Below are 27,299 nucleotides of genomic sequence, written 5' to 3'. Positions count from 1 at the left end.
GAAACTGTTTTTCAGCCTATTTTTCCTTGTTTTTATTGTCCTGTACCATCTACCAGATGGTAATAGTTCCACACAAAAAAAGGGGGTTCCCAGGATTGAGATGGATCTTTGAGGATGTTTTGAACTTTCTTAAGGCAGCGGGAGCTCTAAAGCTCTCCCAAAGAGGGGAGAGGACAACCCATGATCCTCTGGGCAATGGCGTTAACCCTCTGGAGCGCTGTCCTATCTGCCACTGTGCAATTGGCACACCATACACAGGCGCAGTAAGTTAAGATACTCTCTATGGCAGTGGTTACCAACCAGTGGTTTGCAGCCCACTGGTGGTCCACGAGAAAATTTTGGTGGTCCGCGGAGAAATGTCACCCCCAGAGCACCCCCCAAAGCAATTAATCCAGGCTGCACGGGAACACGAGGCTGCACTGCCCACTTGGCTGCGGGAACCCTCCCTGCCCTCTCACTCCTTACCCGGCAAACTTGCCTGCTAAGTTGCTATTTTTCCATATTTTTCCCCTGACCATCAGCTGTTTTGCTGTGCCAGGAGATTTAGATTAGCTAGAAAGCAGGGAATCGTTGGATTTCTTGTTTTCTAGCTAATCTTCAGATCTTTGGCTCTGCTTTTAACCTTCCTTAGGACTGAAGCAGTGCAGACTCAGACAGCCGATGGCAGAAGCACAGATCTCTAAGTGAATCTGTGATTCTGTGAGCCACACAATCTGCCTGCCCGCTTTGCCTGATTTTTCTCTTTTTTAATAAAGTTGCTCTTTTTTAAATAAAAAATTCAATATTCAATTCAATATTTATAATATTTACATACAAGCCATGCCAGCCAGTCATACTACCAAGCCACACCCACAAATTAGCCCACGCCCAAGAACCAGTTGCTAAGAAATTGGAATCCCACCCCTGCCTCTGTGTGTTTGTGTGTGTGTGTGTGAAAGAGAGAGAGAGAGGGAGAGAGAGGGAGAGAGAGAGGTTAGATCAGATCTCTCTCTCTCTCTTTCCCACCAACGTCAGCAAGCCACTGTCAGTCAAAATTCATATTAGTGGTCCAAGCGGGATTTAAAATTATGAGTTTGGTGGTCCCTGAGGTCCAAAAGGTTGGCGACCCCTGCTTTATGGTACAGCAGTAGAAGGTCACCAGCAGTTTTTCATTCAGTTGTTGAATGAAGAATTATTAGAATAAAAATGATTGGGAACACAAGCCTATTCCTCCCATTGGTACATTCACTGTACAAGTAAATTCTCCACTTAAAACCATTTATTTGGTAGCCGTTCAAAGTTACAACGGCACTGAAAAAAGTGACCAGTGACCCATCCTCACACTTTTAACCATCCCAGCATCCTCAGGGTCACCTGATCAAAATTCAGGCACTTGACAACTGGCATGTATATATGATGGCCGCACCACCCTTTGGTCAACGCGATTGCCATTTGCACTTTCCCAGTGGGCTTAATCAATGAGAGAAGCCGGATTCATGAGTAACTGTGCAATTCACTTAACAACTGTGGTGATTCAACTTGAAAACCATGCCAAGGCCGTTCGTAAAATCGGGCTCAGCTCCCTTAACAACCACCTTGTTCAGCAACCAAAATTGCAGTCCCGACTGTGGTCGTAAGTGGAGAGCCACCTGTATTTGCCAATGTCTCCTCTTTCTGTAATGTACTTGGCTTTTTTTTACTTTCTTAGCAGTTGGTCAGGAGAACTATCCTCAGACACTGGATGAATTCTCATTTGATGAAGACAGCAGTGATGCTTTATCTCCAGACCAGCCTGGTAGTCAGGAGTCCCAAGGGTCAACCGCTTCTCCCGGAGAACCCAAAACAAAAGAAATACCCTCGCCTGTTACTCCAGCCTCCTCAGCCACCCAGGTACCCTGCCAGCCATTTGAAATGTTGCTGTCTCCTGATGTAAACCAGGCAGTTTCTCTTTCACTAATAGTGACGTCTTTCCCCCCTTTTTAATGTCCTTATATCCCCCTACCCCCTCCAGAGAAAAATCAGAGGTCCAGTTTGGCTCTTTGTCACTAATAAGGAAAGAGCACATCAAATCAGACAGATGGCTTGGTGTTTATGGTGGAGCGTAATTAGTCTTCCAGCCTATGTAGAAACAGCATCCAATAATTCATTATGCCAATTTGCTGAAATAGGCTCTTTTCCATATCTACTATCGAAGTGTGCTGCATCGGAATCACATGGCTGTGAATGGAAAGGTTATTTGGGCATGATAGCTGACTGTGTATTTAATATTTCTTTTAAGGGAATTGTCAGCTAACTCGCAAAGAAAAAAAATTAACTGTCAGTGTTAAGAGTAAATAAGCATTTCCTCTGCAGAATTCTGATTAAACCGAGAGGTCCTTGGTGCTTTCAGAGCTTAGTTGTTTTCTTGCGGGTGTTTCCTTACATGTTAGATAACATCATCCGTGCTAGAAGGGAGTGGGGTTAGCATGGACGATGTTACCTAGTTGGGTCAAGAAACGTCTGCAAGAAAGCAACCAAGCTCACTTCAACCCTGCCCTACAAATGCTCTCCTTTATAAGATCAAACTTCCATATGGCTTTCAAGATGAAAAACTTAGATGAGGCATTCAGATGTTCCTAAATTTATTTTAAGGAAACGAAAAACTTGTTGCACACGCAGTTCATAATTCTGTTTGGGTTATTATTGAACACTCATCATCATCCTTTTTCTCACATTGCTTTTCTTGAGAAATTCAGAATTTCATTATAGTCTGATTTCAGGGGAATATAGATACTAGGAAATACCATGAAATCTCTTTGAAAAGCTGACACCTACTACTGTACGTCGGAAAACGTTTAAAGAGCTTTTTCTCCTCTTCTCCTCTTCTCAGTATCCCCCCTTAGCAATACCAGGAACTGACTTTCTGAAGCCACCTGTCACAGATCAGCATGTCACACGCACAACAACTGCTGCTCCTCTTACCACAAATTCTGTGACTGCCACAAAACACTGCAGTGGGCCAACACTAATAAAGGTAGGACAGAACAAAATAGTGGATGTTGGTTTAATTATACTGCTTTCCTCAACAAAAATGAACATTTTTAACCAGGAATAATAACATATATAATTAGTTGGGCAAGAGATTTTTAAAACTTTAGGGGAAAAAACCCGACATGTATGCATTGGCAAGCAAGCATGAAATCTTCATCACCACCCAGCTCTGCAGTAACTATTAATCATTTTCCTAAAATAAATATTTTTTAACCTTGGTTATTGGTATTGTAAATACAGTAATTGTATTTTTCAGAATGTCGCCAGCTGGATTAGCGGTTTTGCAGCTACATCTGCCAGTTTCTATAACATTGTTTTTATAAGATCACATTGAATCAAGTAGACAAAAGGATGACATCGCCTTTAAATTATTTGCTAGAGTCCTTAGCTTGTAATGCTAATCTTTAACACTTAAATCGGAATTTAAGAGACACTAACCAAAATTTTAGGATAATAATTTCTGACTGATGAGGTGAAGCTACAATTCTGGCAGCCTACATTATTAACGTACTAATGTTTCTGTCTCAATAATTAGCAGTATTTTTCTCTCAGTAAGATTGCGTTTGGATTGTGATTGTGTTTGCTTTTGTGGGGTAGTTAAGTGAAATTGTTAAGAGCAGCTGCTAAAGTGAAAAGAATGTGCTAAGGCAGCTCCAAAGATAATCATCTTCTGGATTATAGTCAGATACTGAATTCAATTCCAGAATTCTTACTGTTGAATCTATAAATATACTTCTTTTCCAGATCAAGAACCAGTGCAGTATAACAATTTGTGTACAGGTAGTCCTCAATTTACAACCATTTGAATTTACAACAGAGCTCAGAAAAATAAACGTACAACTGGTCCTCACACTTACAATGAACGAGCCACAGTGGTTAGAGTGCAGTACTGCAGGCTACTTCTGCTGACTGCCAGCTGCCTGCAGTTTGCCAGTTCAAATCTCACCAGGCTCAAGGTTGACTCAGCCTTCCATCTTTCCAAGGTGGGTAAAATGAGGAGCCAGATTGTTGGGGGGCAAGAGGCTGACTCTCTAAAACCGCTTAGAGAGGGCTGTAAAAGCACTGTGAAGCGGTATATAAGTCTAAGTGCTTATTGCTTACAACCATTACAGCATCCCCACCATCATGTGATCAGAATTCAGGCATCTGGCAATCTGCATGTGTTCATGATGGATGCCACATCCTAGAAATATGTGATTTTCAACCTTTCCAGCCGGCTTCCAGTGAGCGAGAGAAGTCAGCGGGAGAAGCCAGATTTGTTTTAAGGACTGCATGATCCACTTAGCAACTGCACCGATTTGCTTAACAACCATGGCAAAAAAAAGAGTTGTAAAAATTGGGCATAGTCGCCTTCCTTAGCAACAGAAATTCAGATCTTCCATTGTAATTGTAAGTCAAGGACTACCTGTATTAATCAAATCCATGCACAGACACGAACATTCACTCAGCGGCTTTTTCTCATAGACTTGTAGTTGTGGGGATGAGTTTCTGGAGAAAAGAAACATCTGTGTAATGCAGGAGGCTTCAAACTTGGCAACTTTAATACCCGTGGACTTCAATTCCCAGAATTCCCCAGTCGGCATGGGGGATTCTGGGGGTTGAAGTCCACAAGCCTTAAAGGTGCCCCAAGTTTGGAAGCCTCTGATCTAACAAACGAAGAAGCAAACAAAATCTCTACCGAAACATAGAAGAGCAGTTTTGGCTTTCGCATCAACTCTGGATCCTACCGCAGCTTTGTATTTTCTCTCTGCCAACAGCAACCTCACCCCAAGAACCCGAATGAGAGACCTCGGAGCAAGAAATCCAAAGAACCGAAGCCCAGAGTAAAGAAACTGAAGTACCACCAGTATATCCCCCCTGATCAGAAATTGGAGAAAAACGAGCCCCTGATGGACTCTAACTACGCTCGTTTGCTGCAGCAACAACAACTATTTTTGCAACTGCAAATCCTGAGCCAACAACAACAACATTACAATTACCAGACAATTCTTCCTGCACCACTCAAGTAGGTGAATCTGGGGACTGTTCTTGGCTTGTTTGGTTTCCTCGTCCTCCCCCACACATACTTTCCTCCCCCCTGAAAAAAAAAAAGGAAGGGGGTAATTAATTTTTAAAAAGCCCGTGAGATGAATGTGGTCTGACTTTTTCCTCATTGCAGTTCAGTCTGCAACATTAACCCCAACCCAGTTAAAATAGATAACATGCTTGGCGGCTAAAGAGGAGAAATTTGGCAGTACGATTTGAAAGAAATGGATGGAACAGATAAAATTTGGTTTTGAGGGTCGATTTCATCTCTTCTTTTCTTTTTTCTTCTTCCCTTCGAAGGCAAATAAATGACAAACAGGGTCACACTGGGAACGTACCACTCAACGCTTTGAACAACAGCATCTCTTCCGTAGCTGTCAGCACACCCAGACTGAACGCTAATATTTCAACTAGAAAGCCGGGGCCTCTTCCTCCTAGCTTGGATGATTTGAAGGTAAAATAAATAAATAACATTAATAAGTGCAGCGTGAAATATCTACCAAGGGTCCTAAATATTGTGTTACCCCAACTCATCCGTCTTTCGAATCATTCTGTTCTTTTGCCAGTTCATCCCCCTGGCAGGTGCCAACTCACCAGCTTCCACACAGAAAATGATCAAAATGTATTGCTTTCAATCCCCCCCCCCCAAAATGTAGCTCTAGATCTCGAGTGTCTCCCATATATTTCTGCTGCGTCCCAAATTTCAGTAGAAAATGACACAGATTTTCAGGTATGGAGAACTGCAAAGGAGTCGGGTACATTTTTCACAGGTGGGTGGGAGCTGTGTGTTTTCTCTCGCTCTCTTTTTTTTTTTTTTGCAAGATGCCCAGCCGCAATCTTGCTATCTTGTTCTAACACAAGCAGAGGTTTGCCCAAGAAGAACATTGCCGTGGTGATAAGTCAGTGACTATGTCACGGTTGGCATAAATGAGTTGGGCTAATCTGCTTCCCTTCCATAGAGCAGCAGCAGCATTTCTCAAACTTGGCAACTTTTCAGATGTGTGGACTTCAACTCCCAGAATTCTCGCCAAGCTTAAGAAAAACACTGGTATGGAGGATGGCCTTGAAGGACAGAGGGAAAACTTAAAGTCAGCCATCAGATAAGTGAAACTTGCACCCAGGCCGAAGGAGTTTCAGATACCCCAGACAGACCACTCTCCCAATTCACAAGCAATTAAAGGGGGGAGAGAAGAAAACCCACCCAGGATTGCAAGATTCTGTTACTATAGCCATTCTAGTCCCATAGGTGCTTTTTTTTTTTTAAAAAAAAGAGGCAATTGGACTTTGTTTTTTTCTTGAAGACGTTTCGCTTCTCACCCAAGAAGCGTCTTCAGTTCTGACTGAATGGTGGAGAACGGAAGGGCTGTTCAGTTTTAACGTAGGTGGCTTCTTTGACTCCTCTTTCAAACCAGCTTAACATTGAGCAGCCCTCTCTCAGCAACAGGGGAGGAATACGAACACCACCTATCATCTCCCGTTTACAGCACAGTCCTTTCAGCAGTTCCAAGAAGGTGCCACACTCATTTGCACTCTTCAGGTGACCTTGAGGCCACAGGTAAACCTCCAAATGGCCTCAACGATTTCCGAGAGAGTCAGGTGAGAGAGTGCTAATGACCAGATGACTGCAAGGAATGTAAATCCTTCCGTTCGCCACTATTCAGTCAGAACTGAAGAAGCTCCTTGGAGGAGAAGGGAAACGTCTTCAAGGAAAAACAAAGCCCAGTTGCGTCTTGAAAAAAAACACCTTTGGGACAACCATGACCTGGATGATTGAGAATGTCCAGAGACATGTAGTCATTCTAATGAAAGTAACTTTAGGGATACATGGTGTTTTTTTTCTTAGTATGGTCTATCTCATAAGACATTTTGGTGCTATGTTCAAAAAGTTGCTGAAAAGAGCATCTAAGGATTGCAGCAGCTACCTGATTTTGAGGGAAACATATTGCTACTTTAAAAGCAATAATGACAATAAGACAAGGGCAGACGTAAGAGAAGTTAATAAAGTCATGCACAATGAAGAGAAGGTAAATCACAGTGGATTCTGTGAATTACAGGTACAAACCAGAGTTAGAATGACAGAGGAGATCACTATACATGTAGGCCTCAAAGATCCGGTTGTGATCTTTTAGCTTATCTTGTCTGTAGAGGTTATTAAGTGGATAAATAGGATCGGATAGCAGAACACAAAGGATGTTAACCCGAATGGTTTAGAAAGGCAGGCAGGAGGATAATTTTAGCATTCTGCCTTCAAGTACTTGCCTATTAATAGTCCTGCTCCATACAGCCAAGAAACAAAATTGCAGCTGTTAGCAGTTAACGTTTCAAAAAGAATAGTGGGTTTATCCCCCCTATTCAATTAGACTCACTCTTTTTGGTATTAACTTATTCAGCTATAAGCAGAAATATTTTCTATAGCCCCTTTAGCACGGAAGAAATTTTTGGTGCAGAGGTTCTTAAATTGTGGATCGGGGCTTGTTCTGGGGGTCATGAACAGTTCTGGGGTGTGTGGGTGTCCCATTGTTTTGTATTGTTTTTTTAACTTGATCAGGCTTGCCAGGCTGAGTGAGCATTGTCAGAATTCTCTATTGTCTTCGTGCCTTGCTTTGCCTGTACAGGTCTTATGGCTGGTTACAGAGCCACAAAGTGTGGGAACCCTCACCATAAACATAATTAAGATTTAATTACTAAAAGTCGATGGTGTGTTTATTTCTAGCCCAGCCATAACCCCAAAGAAATAATTAGTCTTGTTCATGTGGCTTCACACAAATCCATGGTTCGTTTTAGGGGGAATCTGGTTTCCTGCTCAAATTAGCTGTGGCAGAAACAAGTGAAGCTAATGGACTATGAGCTTCTACAGAAAGGCTAAAGCATAAAAAGATTGCCATTTTTTGATTTCCACTCCAACTTTAAAATATAGCTGAAATCCCACAACTGTCCAGTTAACACTGTAAATAAGCAAACTGCAAGGACTATCTAGAGGGCTATTACATTATCTACAGGAGTCTTTGGACAACTGCACAAATTAACAGTGTTGTCTGCATGGCTCACTCTTCTCTCGACTCTAGAGATTATATTTATAATGATACTTACATTGTTTGGGTTGAAATTTATTTCCTTCCTTCCTTCCTTCCTTCCTTCCTTCCTTCCTTCCTTCCTTCCTTCCTTCCTTCCTTCCTTCCTTCCTTCCTTCCTTCCTTCCTTCCTTCCTTCCTTCTTGCCTCCCTCCCTCCCTTCTTTCACTTTTGAACCAAGAATTTCACTATTTCACTTTCACTATTCAACCAAGAATTACCTTTTTTTCTTCTTGGCTTCCAAATATATGCAGAGTCGAAGCTGCTTTAAAAAAAAACACATCCTTTTAAAATGCAATGGAAATTAAATACTATCCAGGCCAGAACTCAAGAGCTCTGTAGGCATCTTACCCTACCAGCTTGTTCATCAGCATGGATGTAGGCTGTATGCGGCGGAGGCAGAGATATAGAGATGTAGATGCGTGGAAGTCTCAAACAAAGCCCCGAGTTCCAATATTTTGTTTAGGCAGGATCCACACGGCTCCATTGCTTCTAGTAATTTTAATATTTCATGCCCATTATTCAGGGCCCATTGTACTTTTTGGTTTTATTCTGCAGGATTTAAGCAAATAATACATTGCTGGTGATGTTGCATCTGATGGTGGTAATTTATTTGATTCTTCATTCTAGGGTAGGGGTGTCAAACTCGATTTCATTGAAGGCTGCATCAGGGTTATGTTTGACCTTGGAGGGGGGGGAGCGGTGTCGGCATGGCCAGGGCGGGAATGGCCAGCTCAACATCACTCGTGTCGGGAGGCATCTGTGGGAGCCCGAGTGTTCTACTAGCAAAAAGGGGCTCCCGAGCTCCGTTTTCAGCTGCGATGACCTCCTGCAACCCTCGGCCAGCCAAAACGGAGCTCAGGAGAGCCGTGTGAGGCACTGCGGGCCGGTCCTTCACAGTTTCCAGGGCGGCCCCATGGGCAGATCTAAGCACCCTGTGGGCCAGATTCAGCCCACGGGCCTTGAATTTGACCCCCTTGTTCTAAGAACTTCATTTCTATTAAAAACCACTGTCTCCTCCCCTCTCCCTTCTCCTCCATTTCAGGTAGCTGAACTGAAAATGGAATTAAAGCTAAGAGGGTTGCCTGTGTCTGGAACTAAGATGGATCTCATTGAGCGTCTGAAACCCTATCAGGATCTGAACAATAATTCTGTTGGCACAAGTAACACAGGGACAGGAACTGCTTCCAGTAATGGAACCAGTAAACCTGGAGAAGTCACTACACCGTTCCTTGCTGCGCCATTAAATAAGCCGGCAGTGAATTCTGCTCCCAGTACCTCTTCGGAAACAGCATCTGTTGGAACCGGCAGCAAAACGGGCCCCCTGGAACACGTGGGGTCCCCTTTGCCCATTTCCCCTTCTCCTTCGGAACAGTCCAGTCTCCGAACGGACGATGCCAACATGGCCGACACTTTGACGGAAATCATGACCCTGATTTCTCCGTCGCAGTTCCCGAGCGCTTCCCCTCTCCGAGCAGCCGCAAACGAAGACGGCGGAATCGCCTCCGGCATGGACCTGGATGCCACGGAGAAGGACCGCAAGCTTCAAGAGAAAGAGAAGCAGATTGAGGAGCTCAAAAGAAAACTGGAACAAGAACAGAAGTTGGTGGAAGTGCTGAAGATGCAACTGGAGGTCGAGAAGAGGAGCCATCAGCAGCAGCAGCAGCAGCAGCAGGCCCAAGCTTCGGCTAACACGCCAACGACTTTGAATCCTCAGCATAGCAGCTCCTCGGTGAAAGAAGAAGGCACTGGGGCAGACAGCTCTGAGGCAAGGCAGTTGGTCTCTGATGCCAGCCATGCTTTAGGGCAGCCCAGGTCAGCAGAGATCCAAAATCTAGTTGCCAAAAAGGCCGTGGTTATCAAGCAAGAGATACCTTTGGCCCAAGCGGAGCCACAGAACGTCATATCTCAATTCTATGTGAGTTCACAGAGACAGCCCCAAACGGCGGTCGTTGCCCATCCTCAAGCTCTGCTGGCTGCCTCAGGGACCGCCCAGCTGCTCCTGCCGCTCTCTCTGCAGGGCCCAAATTCAGCCACTTCGGTGCAACTGCCTGTGAGCAACATCCAGGTACATCTGCGGTTAACCATAATCCACTGGCCGCTAGTAGTCAAGGAGACATTCGTGAATGCAACTGGAAATGTGTTAGCTTTTACTCCCCAGGTTATATAGACGAACCTGGAAGCTTCCTGATGTTGTGTAAAAAACAGATTGAGGGGTTTGAGAGTCTTGTTCTGGAGGCAAATTAATCATGGTTTAATATAGCAGCAATAGCACTTAGACTTATATACTGCTTCACTGTGCTTTTACAGCCCTCTCTAAGCGGTTTACAGAGTCAGCCTATTTCCCCCCCACAGTCTGGGTCCTCATTTTACCCACCTCGGAAGGATGGAAGGCTGAGTCAACTCTGAGTCTGGTGGGATTTGAACTGCCAAATTGCAGTCAGCCAGCAGTCAGCAGAAGTAGCTGGCAGTACTGCACGCACCACTGTGCCACTGCAGGTCTTAATATCCCCTTGACAGAAGCATGCACGACGGTGAATAGCTGGTATAACATACTGTCTTGTGGAATTGGGTATTAAACAACTCCCTATAGACCTGATGGTCCTTCAAATTATCTCTAGTATTGTCTAAGGAGAAACTGTTACGAATGCAATTGAGGGTGCTTTTGTTTCATTTTCAAAGAAATTACAGATTCTTGTAATGGGTTGGGAACTGACAATACCATAGCTCTATTCTTCTACTTTTTCCAATGAAGTGTTATAGAATTGGGTCTGATATAGTAATGAGGTATCCAATAGGTAATCTAAATGGGATAATGGGTTACTTAAACCCTAAACTATTTCTATTTTCTAGGGCAAATAGCTAGGGAGCAAAAATTCAAATGTTTACTTTGATCTAAAAAAAGTTCTTATCCAATTAACATTTTAAACAGATTTTGGCTAAACTTATTTCTGTTATCCCTAAAAAAATGTCTTGTCATCATAAGGCAATACATGTCCATGCACACACACACACACACACTTTCCATATGATAAAATTTACCTTTGAATTTAACTGCTGGAGGGTTATGGCATCCTCATTTGTCCAGTTCACCAGATGGTAGTATATTATAACTGGTGCATAACTATCAATCCATTTTATTCCTTACAATTTTGTACAGAAATTTCACTTAAATATGGTAGAAGTCCTGCATTTTTTTTTTTCATTTGAAGTAGACTGGGATTGGAAAATAATGCATCTTGGCTACCTTGACATCAATGCGGTTATCTTTTGCATCCAGCAAATTGAAGCCATACATTTTTATTTTAGGTTCAAACACAAGCTGGTATTCCAGCCATCGCACAAGTATCTACTTCTGGTTTGGTCCCCAAAGTACCACAGATGCACATGTCATCCCCCAAACAAAATGCTTCCCCGCAGCATGGAGCTGGCCAAAGCTCAGAAAACAGAAAGGTTGGTGAAGGTTTATGTACAAAGGGATTATACCCTATATAGCTAAAGTTCTGTATTCTATTACTTGTGTGGGGTCGTATAGTCACTCTTCAGTAAAACAAGATGCAGGATGGAATAACATGCAGACTTAGCAATAACAATAATATTTAGACTAACATACCATTTCACAGTGCTTTACAGCCCCCTCTAAGGGTTTTATAGGGTCAGCCTCTTGCCCCCAATAATCTGGGTCCTCATTTTACCCACCTCGGAAGGATGGAAGGCTAAGGCAACCTTGAGTCGGTGGGACTCGAACTGCATTCAGTACTGTATTCTAACCATTGCGCCACAACGGCTCTTTTATTTAATCAAGCATTGTCCTGTTCTGATGTTCAAATTTAGCCAGAATATTTGTCCCCTGTTTGAAACTAAATCCTTGAATTATTTTGCATAGGTAAGTGAGGTATAGATTATTTCATTATACTTAGAATTTAAAAAAATGTTTTAGAAAGAGTTAAATTCTCTAGTGCGGCACATCTGCTGTCTAACATAATATTGTTTTCAGACATTCAATTTTAAAATGTTGCATAGCTGGTCTCTGGTCTTTATACTTTCCATTATGTTGAGTTACAGGTCATTTAGTTATCCACTCTGAAGGCAAATGTGTGTTCATTGCACATGTGTTTATTATGTTTTGGGTGCACATACATGTATGTGAACAAAGACAATACTGATTGAACTCCATTTAAGTTTTTTTTATTATGCTATAAATATTCAGGTTTGTTTTTAGTGTCTTCCTATCAACCCTGCATAATTTTGTTTAAATATTTTTATGTAGAGTTTGTTCAACATTGTATTTTGTTTTTATAGGTATTTCCTCCTACCTCACCTAACACAGTATTTTCCTATCAGAATCCGTCTGCTACAAACCTTCAGCAACCTTTGTTTAAGCCAGCATCAAATACGACGCCTCACTCAGGGAACCAAGCACCCTTAGTGCAAAATGGACCGAATCCTCTCCAGAAGGTAGCGCTTGTTCTCCCATCGTAGAGGCCCGTCCTGCCAAAAGAGCATCGCTCGAAGGCTTGAGACATCCCATCTAGGATGATCACAGCAAATCTCTTTGCAGTGTTGATGATTACCTCTTAAGCCCAGGGGGTGCATCTTGTCCTAGCTCACATTGTAGGGACCATGTGTTAGAGGTAGGCATTGTCACAGACCTCAAAGCTCTCGCACGTACATGCAGGTATTTTGCACACTTAGAATAGCAACAGTACTTAGACTTAGATACCGCTTCACGGTCCTCTCTGAGCGGCTTAGAAAGCCAACATATTGCCCCCAGACATGTGGGTCCTCTTTTTGCCAACCTTGGAAGGATGGAAGGCTTGAGTCAACCTTTGAGCCAGTCAGGATCGAACTTTAGGTGATGAACAGAGTTAGCCTGCAATACTGCATTCTAACCACAGCGCCACCACAGTTGGAAAAAGCTGCTGCGGGTTCCATTCTTAGTGCCTAACGTAGGACATGTAAGAGACTGTTTGGTGGAGATATTGAAATGTTGAAGGAAGAACAGGGAAACCTGAATTCTAGTCCTGGCTCAAGTACGGAAGCCACTCGTGATTTTGAACCAGCCATGCCCCCCGCTCAGCCCTAGCAATGGCAAAACTCTTCAGAGAAATATTGCAAGAAAACCACAGGGATTTGTTCCTCTAGTTTGCCAGGAGTCGAGAGTGACTCGAAAGCAGAAAGGTGGGTAGGATAGCAGACCACCTGAAGCCTTTGCAGTGCTCTGGGAAGGAGGAGTTAACCTGCCAGTTAAATCCTCCTCTGCATAGCATTCATTATGAGCTACGGCGGCGCAGTGGTTAGAATGCAGTACTGCAGGCTACTTGTGCTGACTGCTGGCTGCCTGCAATTTGGCAGTTCAAATCTCACCAGGCTCCAGGTTGACTCAGCCTTCCCTCCTTCCGAGGTGGGTAAAATGAGGACCCAGATTGTTGGGGGCAAAGAGGCCGACTCTGTAAACCGCTTAGAGAGGGCTGGAAAGCCCTGTGAAGCGGTATATAAACCTAAGTGCTATTGCAATTCAGATTTGGAGGGAAAAAAACTCCTTCCCTTTGGGAATGTTGCAGTAGAAGCTGTTTTGATCAAGTCTGAGGATGGAACGGAAAGAGATTACTGTAGTCAGAACAAACCCTTCATGTGTTGGAGATCCCATGTGTCTGTTGGTTGCAGACCTCATGCTTATCTTAGAAGAGAAGTGGTGTCCCCCCCTCACTCTTTTAATAAAACATTACATACGTTATCTCCGTGATTTGAGATTGGTTTTAATAACAAAACAGGATAAATATGCCCTCTATCACTAAGGAGATAAAAAAGGAGAGATGGGTCTCTTTAAAAGCTTTATTTAAAATCTGTTTGTTGACACATTTGTTTGCTAACTGAATCCCTTGTTTCTGGCAGCCACCTTCCCCAGCTCAGTCCCAGCAATACCTTTTGCAACAGTCCTTGTTCAACAGTTCAGGAACCAAAACAAAAGACCCTCCACGCTACGAAGAAGCCATCAAACAGACGCGCAGCCTGCATTCTTCTCAAGAAGTAAGTTTGGAAGCAGTTACTGTAGCTGTTTATTTATTCTAATTCATCTTATTGAGGCACCCAGCTTCATTAAGGAATCGATAAAAGAGATGTGATGTGAGCCCTTCCATTTGCTCTAACTTCAAGTAGACATCGCTACTCAGTCCTAAAAACACAGACGGCAAGATGCGTAGTTGCAGTTTTCCAGAAATCTTAAAAGCGAATTGGTTTCCGGAGTGTCCACCATGTCAACATTCCCTCAGAGGGCAGGCAAAGAGAGCCATGCCAAACCGTGGAATTGGGGTTTGGCTCAACTAATCCTTCATCAGAAAAAGAAAAAGAGAGAGAGTTTTTCTTTGTAAGGGAGACCAAAAATGTTTTAAGGGAAAAAAAACAAAAAAAAACAAGGTCGTTTAAGGAGAGGGCATCTGTGACAAGATAAAATACCTGCTTACTCATGAATATAGCTGATGGAATATGACTTTTTAACAGTCTCAGCCAGCCAGTTTGGCAACAGCTTTTATAACAAGGCTGTCAAGGATCAAAGAGAATGAGAAGCTTTCTTTACAGATCAGCTAGTTGAGGAGGGGAAGGAAGCCAGATATCAGTTTGCTTCAGCAAGAAATTCTGCTTGCCAGTTCATGGCAGATGCTGCTGTTAGGTTCAGTACAGGAGAAATGGTATTTTGTCTGACTTTGCTGGTCCAACCACTTCAAGTTTCTCCTCTCCTTAACACTGCCAAGTTTTGCTAAAACCACCAGCTGGAAGGGCGTTGCACACAAAGCTTTTCAGTTGGAATTACCAAATTCAGTTTGCCAGTTAAAAGAGAATGTAACCCAATTTCTTGATGAAGGTACTTTAGAAGCTTTGTACCTCTTTTTAAAAAAAAAATCTTGTTTCTTTGTTCTTTGCTCCCTTCTTCTGATGTTTCTGCTTATTGGCCAGGAGACTAAAATTTAAAGGCAACTGACTGGGCAGCTGCATAACCAATTATGAAATTAAAGGGGCCAGATAAAATAAAAAGCCAGTTCAAAAAAAGAAGTCCTTTTTTGGTATGATTAGTCTTTATCAGGGATTTCAAATTCCCAGCCCACGGGCCAAATGCATCACGCGCTGGCCACGCCCAGTTTAGCGAAGGGGAAAAAAGTCCTGATAAATCACGTGACACCGCTGTGATGACGCGAGCTTGACACCCCTGTTGTATATGCTACCCTCGATTATTTTGTTCCATTAAAAGATAAGTGAAGTTTTCAGATAGGGCTGTTTTCCTGTTTGGGATATGGGTTGACTAACATTAAGGATGCCAGTATGAATTTATTCATTTATTTTTATTTATTTGATTTGTCAATCGCTTACAAGATAATAGGTATAGGTATAAACATAATTATGAATACATGAAATGGATACATATCAGAAAAATAAAAGAAACAATAGGACAGGGACGGTAGGCACGTTGGTGCGCTTATGCACGCCCCCTACAGACTTCTTAGGAAAGGGGTGAGGTCAATGGTTGAAAGTCTAGGGTTAATATTTTTGGGTTTTGTATAAATTTATTGGCACGGTAGAATCTTGCAGTCAATAGATATTATTGGAAACAGACCTGGATGAGAGCTTGTCATCCATGGTATGGATGATTCATGGTGATCCAGTGGTATGAACTTTCCTTTAATAGTTCCACAAGACAGAACAATACAAAAATTTGGGGCAAAGGGCAATGCACCTGGACATTCATGGCAGAAAAGCAGCTTACCTGAGTAATTATAGCTAGCAGGGAAAATGCTTGCTGCTCTTTTTCTGTATAGTAAATGCTTTGGTGAACGTGCTTTGAATAGATCAGAGGTGGTATTCAGCAGGTGCTGACCAGTTCTGGAGAACCAGTAGCAGAAATTTTGAGTAGTTCGGAGAACTGGCCAATACCACCTCTGACTGAACCTGCCAACCCCATCCATTCTCCACCTCCTAAGTCCCAGCTGATTGGCTGGGTCTTCTTTTGTTGCCCTGCATAGGAGAATGGAGCTGGAAAGCAGGTTAGGGGGGGTGGGGAGGGAATGGGGATTTTGCAGTATCCTTCCCCTGCCATGCCCACCAAGCCCCGCCCACAGAATAGTTAGTAAAAAATTTTGAATCCCACCACTGGAACAGATGTTCCTCACTGTTTCCTTTTTTCTTTTTTTACTACCTGTTATACAGTGCACCTGTTTTGTATGATAGTAGGCGGGTTTTTCTCAGAAAGACTTGTTTTGCAAGCATATTTCTCAGAAATGTGTTTTGTGAACGTTTCATGTTTACTCTAATTGAATTCAGCGGAGTCTGTTTCTAATTTAGTATGTATTTGGACTTCAGCTTTAGCGGAATGAATTCTTAGCAGTTAATCTCGAATCTGCAATATGTCCCTGGGTGTCCAATATATTAATATAGATACGCATCAGATTGTTAATTCTTCAGGAGCTAGTGGGATTTTCTGTATATCTATAGCTTAAATACAAACATAGACTCTATCACTACATTTTTTTATGATCCCAACCAGTGGTTGGGTTCAAATTTTGTTACAACCGGTTCTGTAGGCATGGCTTGGTGGGCATGGCAGAGGAAAGATACTGTAAAATCTCCAGTCAGAGGTGGGATTTGCCGGTTCTCCAAACTACTCAAAATTTTTGCTACCGGTTCTCCAGAATTGGTCAGAACCTGCTGAATACCCACCTCTGATCCCAAACTATCCTAGAATACAAATCATCTTTGTACTTTGGGAAATGCTGTGATAAAATAATCAGTGTTTTTCCTTCGTTAACAGATTTCCAGTGCCCACAGCCAGCAGATGGACGATCTTTTTGATATCCTCATTAAGAGCGGAGGTGAGATGCTCTGAAATAGAGCACATGACTCTACTGGTAGACTTTACAACTGTTCATTTAGTCACCATTGGACGTTACAACGGCACTGAAAAAAGGGACTCGTGACCGTTTTTCACACTTACGACCACCGTGGCATCCCCATGGTGATCAAAATTCAGACACTTATCAACTGATTCATATTTAGGACAGTTGCAGTGTCCCCGGGTCATGGGGTCATGTGATCACCTTTTGGCACTTCTGGCAAGCAGAAGTCCATGAGGAAGCCAGATTCACTTAACAACCATGTTAAGTCTTAAGTGAACCATGTTCACTTAACAATTGTGTCAAGAAAGGTCTTAAAAGGAATAGAAATGTTGGAGTCAATTGTGTTCATAAGTTGAGGGCTACCTGTGCTTGAGAATTTGATTTTTGAATGTCTTTAATCTCGAGGACCACGTTAGGAGTGTTCTGAGGAATAAGATACGGAATCCATTGTTTTTATTTTAATGGTGGAACGACTTGTATGTGTTATTGGACAAAATAACAAAAAGTGCAAAATTAATCCAGGAACAGAACATTGTTCCCTCTTGGCCATGCCAAACCTCCTCCTAAATCATACCATTTCAGGGGCATTTTGGCAGTTTCTGAAAGTGAATCATTTGAACTGGAAGTGATAACCAGCGATCCAGCCAAGCCATCGTGTTTTGAATGTAACAGGCAGGCTGAAGGCCAGAGGTTTTCATAATATTCTGTGGCTGGATCGACTAGCTATGAATATCTGTACAGGGACCATTTTGGACTCCTGCAGCATTTTGGCTGAGTCGGAAAGATCAAACGTGGCAATTCAGGATTATAACAGTACCAGATTTGTTGTTTATTATTCAACACAGAACATCCAGTTTATCATCTCTGTGTTCATCATTAATGGTATAAGTAATAATTTTAAAACCATCTCAGGCTGCCTCAGTCCCTATCTCTGTCATAGATCAAACAATTATTGATAATTTTTAACTAGCAAATGGAGGGGTAATTATGTTATGTTTTCCTGATTCAGTCAGTTTTTAATCTGCTGTTCTGAGTAGAGATCTTGTGCCCATTCAGTCATTATAGTGGTCTGTGGACCTAAGCTGAAAAAATTTGAAATACTGTAATTGATTCACTGAAATGGTTATCTGTTTAATAATAAACCGAAAGCCATTTTAGTTCATGGGTTATAGTCCTAAATGGTTTCCCTTGATAGAAAGTTTGCCACAAAGTAATACTCCTTTTTTATACTGATATTGTTGGTCTGATGTTGCCTTGTAAATTATTTATAACAAAGTTCAGGAGTAAAGATTGACTTAGGGGCTTAAGAGTAATAAAAGTTCACTATGTCAAAAATGTATTTTGTTAAAGCAATCCACTGAAGTGAGTTCTTTCCATTTTACTTTATGGATTCAATGAAACATAGAGCTGGTTTGGTCTAGTGGTTAAGGCATCAGGCTAGAAACCGGGAGACATGAGTTCTAGTTCCAACTTTAGACATGAAAACTTGCTGGATGATTTCAGGCCAATCGCTAGGAGATGGTGAGTTCTAGTCCCGCCTTAGGCCTGAAAACCAGCTGGGTGACTTTGGGCCAGTCACCAGGAGACTGGGAGTTCTAGTCTTACCTTAGGTATGAAAGTTGGTTGAATGACTTTCAGCAAGTCCCCCTCTTTCAGCCCATCCCACGTCACAGGGTTGTTGTTGTGGAGAAAAATAGCAGGAAGAAGGAGCATTAAGTATATTCGCTCCCTTGAGATATTTATAAAAACAATAAAAGACCAGATTTTTTTTTAAAAAAACTGATTTATCCGCCGTTGTCTTTTCTACAGAGATCTCTATGCCTATGAAGGAAGAACCTTCTCTGATTTCCAAAATGAGGCCAGTTACCGCCAACATCACCACAATGCCAGTCAACACTGTGGTATCCCGTCCTCCCCCACAAGTCCAAATGGCCCCTCCTCTCTCCTTAGAACCAACGAGCAATTTCTCTTTATCTCTGGAGAACCAGTTGGAAGCTCTTTTGGAAGGCACTCTGCCCTCAGGAAATGGGATTGCTCACCTGACAAGCAGTAACGAGGAAAAGGAACCCTTCTCGGTCATTGAGGATCTACAGAATGACCTCCTTCATCATTCTGGGATCCTAGATCCCTCTCACTCCCCAATGGAGACCTCTGACTCACAGTTCACCCCCAGTTCCTGTTTGTCTCTTGACCTCCCAGACCCAAATTTAGACAATATGGAGTGGTTAGACCTCACCATGCCAAATGCTTCGTCGGGATTGACGCCGCTCAGCTCGACGGCTCCCAGCATGTTTTCCACAGATTTCCTTGATCCGCAAGATCTGCAGTTGCAGTGGGATTAAACCGCAAAAGGCAGAACCGACTTGACCACGTTTTTAAAAGCTCCACTTTTAACAAAAAGGTCCATTGTTTCAACTCTCCTTTGTTTTCAAGCTCATCTCTATAATTATCTTAGGGATTTTTTAAAAAAATAAATCACAGAGTACAAGGTTTTTTTTAAAAAAAAAAAAGATTAGGAATGCTCCAACGAGAAAGGATTGTGATTACTGTAAGCTTAGGAGAATGTGTCACGATGCAGCGATTCAGGTGAGTGGGCCCGTTGAAAGCAAACTATTTGGCTTAAGAACAATGCTGTAGCACCTTTCTGTCTCTACGGACACCCTCAACAAAGCTTTCAGTTACATGATGACAAAGCTTCTGACTGAGCTAAAACCCAATGGGATTTTATAAAAGGATGAAACTAGACGCTGTTTGGATTTCTTCATGAATTAAAAAGCTCCTTTCTCCCACTAGTCAATTCTTCTAAAAGACGAGCAGATGTTTCGTTTTTTGACTTGCCACGTTTATTTGTGGAGCCTGCTAAAATCCTATGCATCTTTATTCAGAAATAACCGCCATTCTATCCAGAGCAGCTCTTTCTCCTATAAGGATGCATAGAATTTCAGCTTTAAATTGACCATATTACTTGAAAAAAAAAAGTCTTTGATACATTAAAAAGGTGCTTTTGGTTAGTTTTGACATTTGTGTGTCTGTGTGTGTGTGTGATACAACTAATCGTATAACCTGTAGACAGAAAGTGTGCCATTAGGGAAATGTTATCTTCTTTCATGTATGAAAAGGAGATTGTCTGTGTGCAGCATCTGAAAGAAAAAATAAAGGAAGTTTCCCTCCCCCCCCCATGACAATTATTGGCAATGGCAAACCTCTGAAATGGGAATTGTTATCGTGTGTAATAATGAATTAAATTCAGGGTAAAACTTTGATTTAATTTGTGCAGAGGATACGCAGGAACTGGTGCACATTGGGAAAAATATTTCACAAACTTGCCCCACTCCAAACATCAGTTGTCATGTTACCATATTTAAAGTACTTAAAATCAAAAAATTTTTAAATCTGGTGTTCCCATTAATTTGGTTTAGAAGATAATCTACGGCATTAGAAATAATAAAGGTATATCTATTATAGGAGAACTGCTTTCTTTTAAAATTTATTAAGCCCTTTTGAAAAAAGAAACATAAACCGAGAAAATTTAAGGGACATATCAAAAGAATATAGGAGTAAAAACCAAATAAGAAAATATAAACAAGAAAAAATGGGATCTAAAATGTTAGGGAGATTATTTTTTTTAGTATGTCATTATTTAGAAAATAATTAAAATACCATTTTTAAAGAAAAAAATTAAAATCACCATTAAACTTTAAATTGAAGATGACTGGTTAATACAGTAAAAATTGCTAACTGAATTATTAAATGATGTGGGCTATTTAAATGTTATAATACTCCTTATCCAAAATTAAAGTCCTGGGAATGTTATTCTTCATTTTAGAATTTAGTATTGTGCTCATGGAGCACTGCCCCTGATTAGGGTTTTTTCCCCCCCAGTTCATCCACCCTATGGATTATGAATTAAGTTTCACCGTTTAAAAATGGAAATACACACACAGAGCTTTTTTTGAAACCAGCATCATCTTTTAAATGAAGCCTGGGATTTAATACTGCTGTGAAAAAGAAACATAAAGGACAAAAATTCTGTCTGACAAAAGCAATGCCATGCCATCCCAATGCAAGCCCCCTCCCTTTTGTGCGTAAGTTGTGACGTTGCACACTTGTCCCCAAGTCTCTGGCAATGCTCCTTTTCCGAGATTTGACAAAAGCAAGCAGAGTTGTGGACTTGTAGTCATTCTACCTCCGTAGTCAGGACGTTCTAAAACTTTTCAGAATTTCCCACTTTTTATTTAAATAGCATATGCATTAATGAGTGCCATCACCCATGTAACAACTTGAATTGGTTCTATCCAAAATGAACACAGGAAAGGGAGCATCTGTTTCCCTGCAGAACTCCAGAATTTCACATGCACCTTTGGGTATCCTTTGGATATGCCAGGAATTTCTGCATGCAAAGCATCTAGAGCTGGATTGAAAAATTGACAAAATCCCTTCAACATCCAATACTTTTGAACACCATCAGAGCTATTCAGCCTTTCCCAATGTTGCACCATAGCCTATAATATATATATATATATATATTCTCGAAGGTGGAGATTTAAAAAATAAACTGTAAACGGCAGGTCTCAACTCCTGTTTGTAAAGCTCAGCTAGCTGTCTTTTTAATCATGAAGAAATTTAAAGGAAAAAAAAAAAACCCCAACCAACCTTCTGCAGTAGTGTTTCCCAACCGTGGCAATTTCCAGGTATGTAGACTCCCAATCAGTCCCAGAATTCTGCATTGAGCATCACCCTTGACAGAATTCTGGGGGGGGTGGGGGTGGGGTGAAAGTCCATGCACAAACGAAGCTGCCAAGGGGGAAGCACTGTTCTGCGAGATTGCTCAATTGGGTTTTTCAAGCCAAAGTTGTCTTTTCATTCCACAGAACCAGATGAATTCGATTTTTTTTTTTTGAAAAGCAGAACCTGGTCAGAATTTGGATTGTTTCTCGTTAGAACAATGCTTGGGGACCTTTTTTACTTGTCCTCTTACGAACCCCATAGAATTGTCATTGATTCAATGGAGAACTAATCCGGTCCCGCCAAGCTGTGTTTTGTTTAGTGTTTATTATCCAATACACAATATTTTGAGCCGGTTGTGTATTTGCCGTGCATATTTGCCGGTTTGTTTTCTCCTGAAAGCCATAACTGTGAAGATGCCAATTCAGGTTGGCTTAATTGTCGAGACAAGCTTTGATGTTTTAGGAACTATTTCTGGTGTCAAGGTAGCTCAAGGCCCAAACCAAAAATACTGACAACTTCCCCCTAAACATCAGTTTGGGATCCTTGTTTGGAACAATATTCTTACGCCATTTTGCATTCTTATTTTAGAGCTGCTGCATGCTCTTACTCAAACAATACACTAAACTTTCTTTGTGATTTAGTCTAGAGCTTAGGAGTGTTTTCAGCCAGACAGTATGCAATGACTTTGAGAGAAAGTATTTTCAATTTTACCATTCCATTTCCCCATCCTTTGAGGGAGGATAATCTTCCGCTAAATATCTTTTCCTCCCACATATATCAGTTTGAAATAATATATTCAATACTCTATCCTGGGTTCAGTAGGGACAACTATGAGATATGAGCTCTATATTGCTGTTAAGTTAGAATAGTTTCCTTAGATGCATCATATATGATGTTTTAATCCAAAGAAGAGCAGATCTCTTGACTTTATCTTTAATATGGATGATTAGCAAATCTGACTTCCCATCCCCAACCACCTTTGAATTTAAGGGACAGTTTGCCTTTTCAGCAAGATGTGCTTATCTATATATACCTCTCTTTTTTGACTTCTACCCCAGAGCAAATAGAGAACAAGGAGAAGGGCCCTGGAGAAACCAGGGGAGGCTGTTCCATTAGCTTCCCCTGGTTTGGTACCTGTCAAAGGTATCAGACTTCTAGTTTCTTAATCTCCTTGCCCCCATAGCAGTTACAGAAACGTGCTGGGCTGGGAGCTGACTTATACCGTTAGATATATTTCTGTTATACATGGTGCATCTCAGTAGTTTCAAAATTGGTTCTACCTGAACCCCCCGGTAAATGGTAAAAGAACCCTCTTTTCCGAGCAGCTCCCTCCCAGCCTCCCTGATTGTCAGTCCAGTTATTGACACTGAACAAACTTCTTTCTCTTTTGTCATGTTAAAATGTCAATACTGTATAGGCAGCGTGTAGTGGAGTAGAACGCAAGATGTGGGATCCACGGAGCTTCTAAAAACGTGCCAGCAGTCTGGTTTTAAAAAAACCTCTCCTGGGAATGCGGGTGTGCGTCTCTCACTGTGTGCTGGAACCTGCCAGGATCTGTCTACGGAGCCTGATCCACACAGTTTGAGAAGTACTTTCTTATAGCTTGTAAGCAATAGTTTGTACTTTCCGGCTCGCCATCTGCTATCTCTCTTGGCTTAGAAGGTGCCACAATCGTCTGTTAGTTTGTAGGAAGCTTTTTGGTCCTCTTACTGACTGGGCTGCCATTGCAGAGAGCATGTACATAGAGCTTTTTTTTTAAAAAAAGTATTGTGTGGTGCCATGCTACACAAATGCCCTCATGCGTTGTGTGCTATCCAAGCCATACAGGAGCATGCACAACAGAGAATGCAAACACAGCCTGGAATAAAATCCAGGCAGCATAGTGTGGTAAGCAGTGTGAAGCTTCCTTCTAGGAAGAAAACAACAGCAACATTAAGGGATCATGAACATTTATAACGGAATCTTATTTATTTTTAGGTTAAGAGTGTGTGTTGTTTTCTGTGCATTTCAAAGCAGAACTTTATTATGAAACATATCTGGGTTTGCTTTTAATCGGACAACCTGAGATATCTTTACCAAGTGTATGTGAACCTGATATTTGTGAACAGTTTCTTTATGTTTATATACATATACATACATACATACATACATGTATGTATGTATGTATATAAATATACAGACATATATATTATTGCTTGGGTAATTTCTGCACACTTGATATATGTATATATGTATATATATTTTGTAAGATGAATCTGATTTGGATCCTTATCTTTGATTACAAATTGCACTGCTAGCCTCGTTTTTCTCTGCACAAAAAACACTTGGAGTTTGTTTAGTAGTACTAAGCATGCCTTCTGAGCAAATATCAATTTTTACTGCAGCTACGTGGTTCTCATTTGCTTAGTATTGCCTGCTTTTTTGCTTTTTTTTCTTTTCTTTTTCTCTTTTATGAGATCAGTCCACTCATGGGAGTTTCAGGATCACCCCACCTGCAGTTACACCATCTGGAAGATCATACTTTGGAGAATGGCTAGAATGAAAACTACCATTGCCTAGGTTGGCTTGTTTCTTTCTAGAACCGTGAAGGAAGAGAGTAGCAGCAAAGATTATGTCGGGAGAATAAGCCTAAATCTCTTTGCCAGCTGGTCTTCTGTGTCCAGAATATACATGCTTGCAATGTAGTGCCAAATAGGCTGCTCAGAAGTCAGATAGGGATGAATGAGTTGTAAGTTTGAGATAGGGAGGGAGGGAGGGAAGGAGAGAGAGAGAGATACAACGAACAAATAAGCGAAATGAGATACTTTACTACCAGTTTCTGCTATAAGGGTATAGATTTCTTCAGTATCCTCCAATATAGAGATTTCAAGGTGGCATGTTATTGTTATTCCTAATCCGTGTACATATGATGCCATGTGATAGCTCAATGATGGTATTCATTGTTTTCATAAACTAGAGATTATCGACATATTGGATAAATCTGTGCAATTGTGCAGAGAGAGAAAGTTAATATTTATATCATGGTTATGGTTTTCAGTTTGGACATTTTTTATACATGCAAAAAATTCTGCTTAACAGATCTATTTGGGTGACATTTTCAAGTCCTTTTGTAGCCGAATAGGGACAGAATATATAAAAATGTTTCTTACCAACCTCTCTTTTTAAAAATACATCAAATTCTTGATTCATCAGCAACAGTTAAAAAAAAAAAAAGTGGGTTGACAGTCTTGGGCCCTTTGACTAAGAAAATAAATTCTGTTATTTTATGGGGACTGACTTCTGAGTAAACCTGGTTTGATTTCCACTGCAGGCGTATATGTTGTACACACTAACATGACCTACGTAGCTATAGCTATAACTCCAGAGCCAACTAGTGAATCTGTTTATATTTAATGGCTTAACTCCCCAAAACCATTTTTCCTCTTAAGTTTTCAAACCGCTTTTCATTCTGAAAAGCAGAGGATCATCTAGGATTTCTGTAAGTACTCTGGACAAAATAAGTTAATAGTTGATGTGCACAATCTGTAAACAGCCTAGACCAGGGGTTGGATTCAGCTGGTTCGGGCCAGTTCGGGCGAACCTGATGTTAAATTTAATCTAGTTCGCTGAACCAGTAGTTGAACCAAACGGCTGCCCCCCCCTCCCCTCCTAGGACTCCACGTGGTCTGTTTTGGATGGAGGTGAGTGCAGGGTCCATGTGGAGGCTCTGGGAGGGGGGAAAATGACCCTCCTGGAAATGGGCCTGTTTCCGGCTTCCAGAGGGCCTCCGGAGCCCGGGGGAGGCCGTTTTCACCCTCCCAGAGGCCCGAGGGAAGCTTCTGGACTCTGGGGAAAGTGAAATACAGCCCCCCCGGAAGTTCCGTTAGGTCACGCCCTCTGTGGCCACGCCCACCCAGCAACTGGGCAGAAAACCGATTATTGGGATTTTTGAATCCCCCCTCCCCGGCCTAGACCCACGAACCACGATAAAGCCAAAGTACTTTTAAGTCTCCAGGTAATCCACAGGATTCTAAAGTGTTTTTATTTTGCCTGGATTATACCTCACTTATCAAGTCAGTGGAACTATTCCTAACACGCTGCATTGGAATTCACTTGCTCCCAAATGAGAATAGTTGCAAAGTTCTGTTAGAACTGGAATACGGAAATGCAATTGCACCTATTTGTGAGTGAGCAAGCTACGCCGTTAGGCAACGCTAATATATGGTTGTGTTGAATTTTGCATTTTGATAATAAATTAGACCGCTTGTCCTTTTGATAAGAAATCACGATCATTGGCAGCTCTTGACCTCCTGGCCCCATTGTACAGTTAATTATAGTCTATGTTAGCAGGACGTGTATAATTTCTTCATAATTATAAAAAAATGGAACCTTGTGAAAATGGAAGCGATTTGTTTCATGAATCACGTTTATGAGGTGCAAACAAATCGTGTAGCGCGAGTTGAAGAAGAACCTAAGAGAGGTTTCAAATATATGCACATCTAATCTGAGCTTGGGAAGTCCCTTAGCTCTGTGTTGCCTATAGCCAAGGCCAGAATGTGTCTGAACTAATACGTAGTCCTAGCCTAAAAAATAAAAAAAAATAAAAATATCTGGCAAGTGCCATCACAACAGAAGGTTTCTGTGTGCCTTCGTTGTTTTTGATAACGTGAACCAAGAAACCAGCATTTTGTATATTTATTTATTTTTTTCTCAGTTTCTGCACGACGATGTAGGTTCAGAAATCCAGAGCCTTAAAGAAGTGGTAATTGCAAAATTTCCCAGGAAGAACCAAAGCGTTTCCACTTCTCTCACCAAGGCCCACACCCCTATTATTATTATTATTATTATTATTATTTAATCTACCAGGAAAAAAAAGAAATAGAAGTTTTTCTGCACTGTCCTCCAAATGTTACCCGCGGGGGGGGGGGGAGATCTTTATTTTGTATTGAAGATGTAGATATTTCTGAGGTTGCTTCTGTCTTAGTGTCGAATAATAGGAATACTCCCCTTTTTTTTCTATTGTGAAACTGAATTAAGACATGAACATAGATCTCTGGTCAGAGATCTCTCTCTTATTCCACTGTATTGCTTGCTTGGTAAACATTGTGCTTCGCATGACGAGTGTTTCTCTTCTTCTTTTCATACTCCCAATTCTGTCTTAGCATCTCACTTTATGAAAAGAAGAAGATCAATACCAGTCTGTACAGGTTGCCTTATTAACGGCTAGATATATAGATATATTTGAAAGGAAAAGAAAAACTCATACTGGCGAGCCGAGCATTCGGTGGTTTATTGCCTTTGTCAAAGAGACCATGATGCCTTTGTATTTGCTGTTTGCACCCCTACAATCGATTCCATATGTCGACTTTTGCCATGTTTTGCACATTGTACTGTATATATGTAATGCATATTGTATTTTTTATATGTGTAGTACATTTATCATATATTTTGTACATAGCGGCAAGATTGTAGCTAAGGAAAAAAAATATCTCGGCAATTTTGCAAGTTGTGTGTCAAATAAAACAAGTTAATAGATGTGCTGGTTATTTGTGATGTTTATTTAACAATTCCTGTCTCTGAAAAGGGGAAACTACTTTGCTTC

General features: G+C 41.4%; 1 protein-coding gene across 7 annotated transcripts in view; it reads left to right on the top strand.

Moving 5' to 3' along the window:
- MRTFB (myocardin related transcription factor B) overlaps window positions 1-27,232 on the top strand; it is a 75,065-nt gene extending 47,833 nt beyond the window's left edge. For 3 of the 7 annotated variants that reach the window (XM_026704218.2, XM_087942099.1, XM_087942103.1), the window contains 10 exons: window positions 1,688-1,869; window positions 2,849-2,992; window positions 4,767-5,014; window positions 5,335-5,488; window positions 9,151-10,173; window positions 11,415-11,558; window positions 12,408-12,563; window positions 14,001-14,135; window positions 16,906-16,966; window positions 18,800-27,232. In XM_026704218.2, coding sequence (XP_026560003.1) covers window positions 1,688-1,869; window positions 2,849-2,992; window positions 4,767-5,014; window positions 5,335-5,488; window positions 9,151-10,173; window positions 11,415-11,558; window positions 12,408-12,563; window positions 14,001-14,135; window positions 16,906-16,966; window positions 18,800-19,332 — 2,780 coding nt within the window. In that variant the 3' untranslated portion in view covers window positions 19,333-27,232. The remainder of the gene's footprint in view (window positions 1-1,687; window positions 1,870-2,848; window positions 2,993-4,766; window positions 5,015-5,334; window positions 5,489-9,150; window positions 10,174-11,414; window positions 11,559-12,407; window positions 12,564-14,000; window positions 14,136-16,905; window positions 16,967-18,799) is intronic. The other 4 variants (XM_026704220.2, XM_087942100.1, XM_087942102.1 and 1 more) reach the window with 3 other exon arrangements.
- Window positions 27,233-27,299: the final 67 nt, after the last annotated feature.

The sequence above is a fragment of the Pseudonaja textilis genome, chromosome 14, assembly GCF_049901715.1.
Source record: "Pseudonaja textilis isolate UNSWEBS1 chromosome 14, rPseTex1.2, whole genome shotgun sequence".
Lineage (NCBI taxonomy): Eukaryota > Metazoa > Chordata > Lepidosauria > Squamata > Elapidae > Pseudonaja > Pseudonaja textilis.
This window is presented reverse-complemented; position numbering and strand designations above follow the sequence as displayed.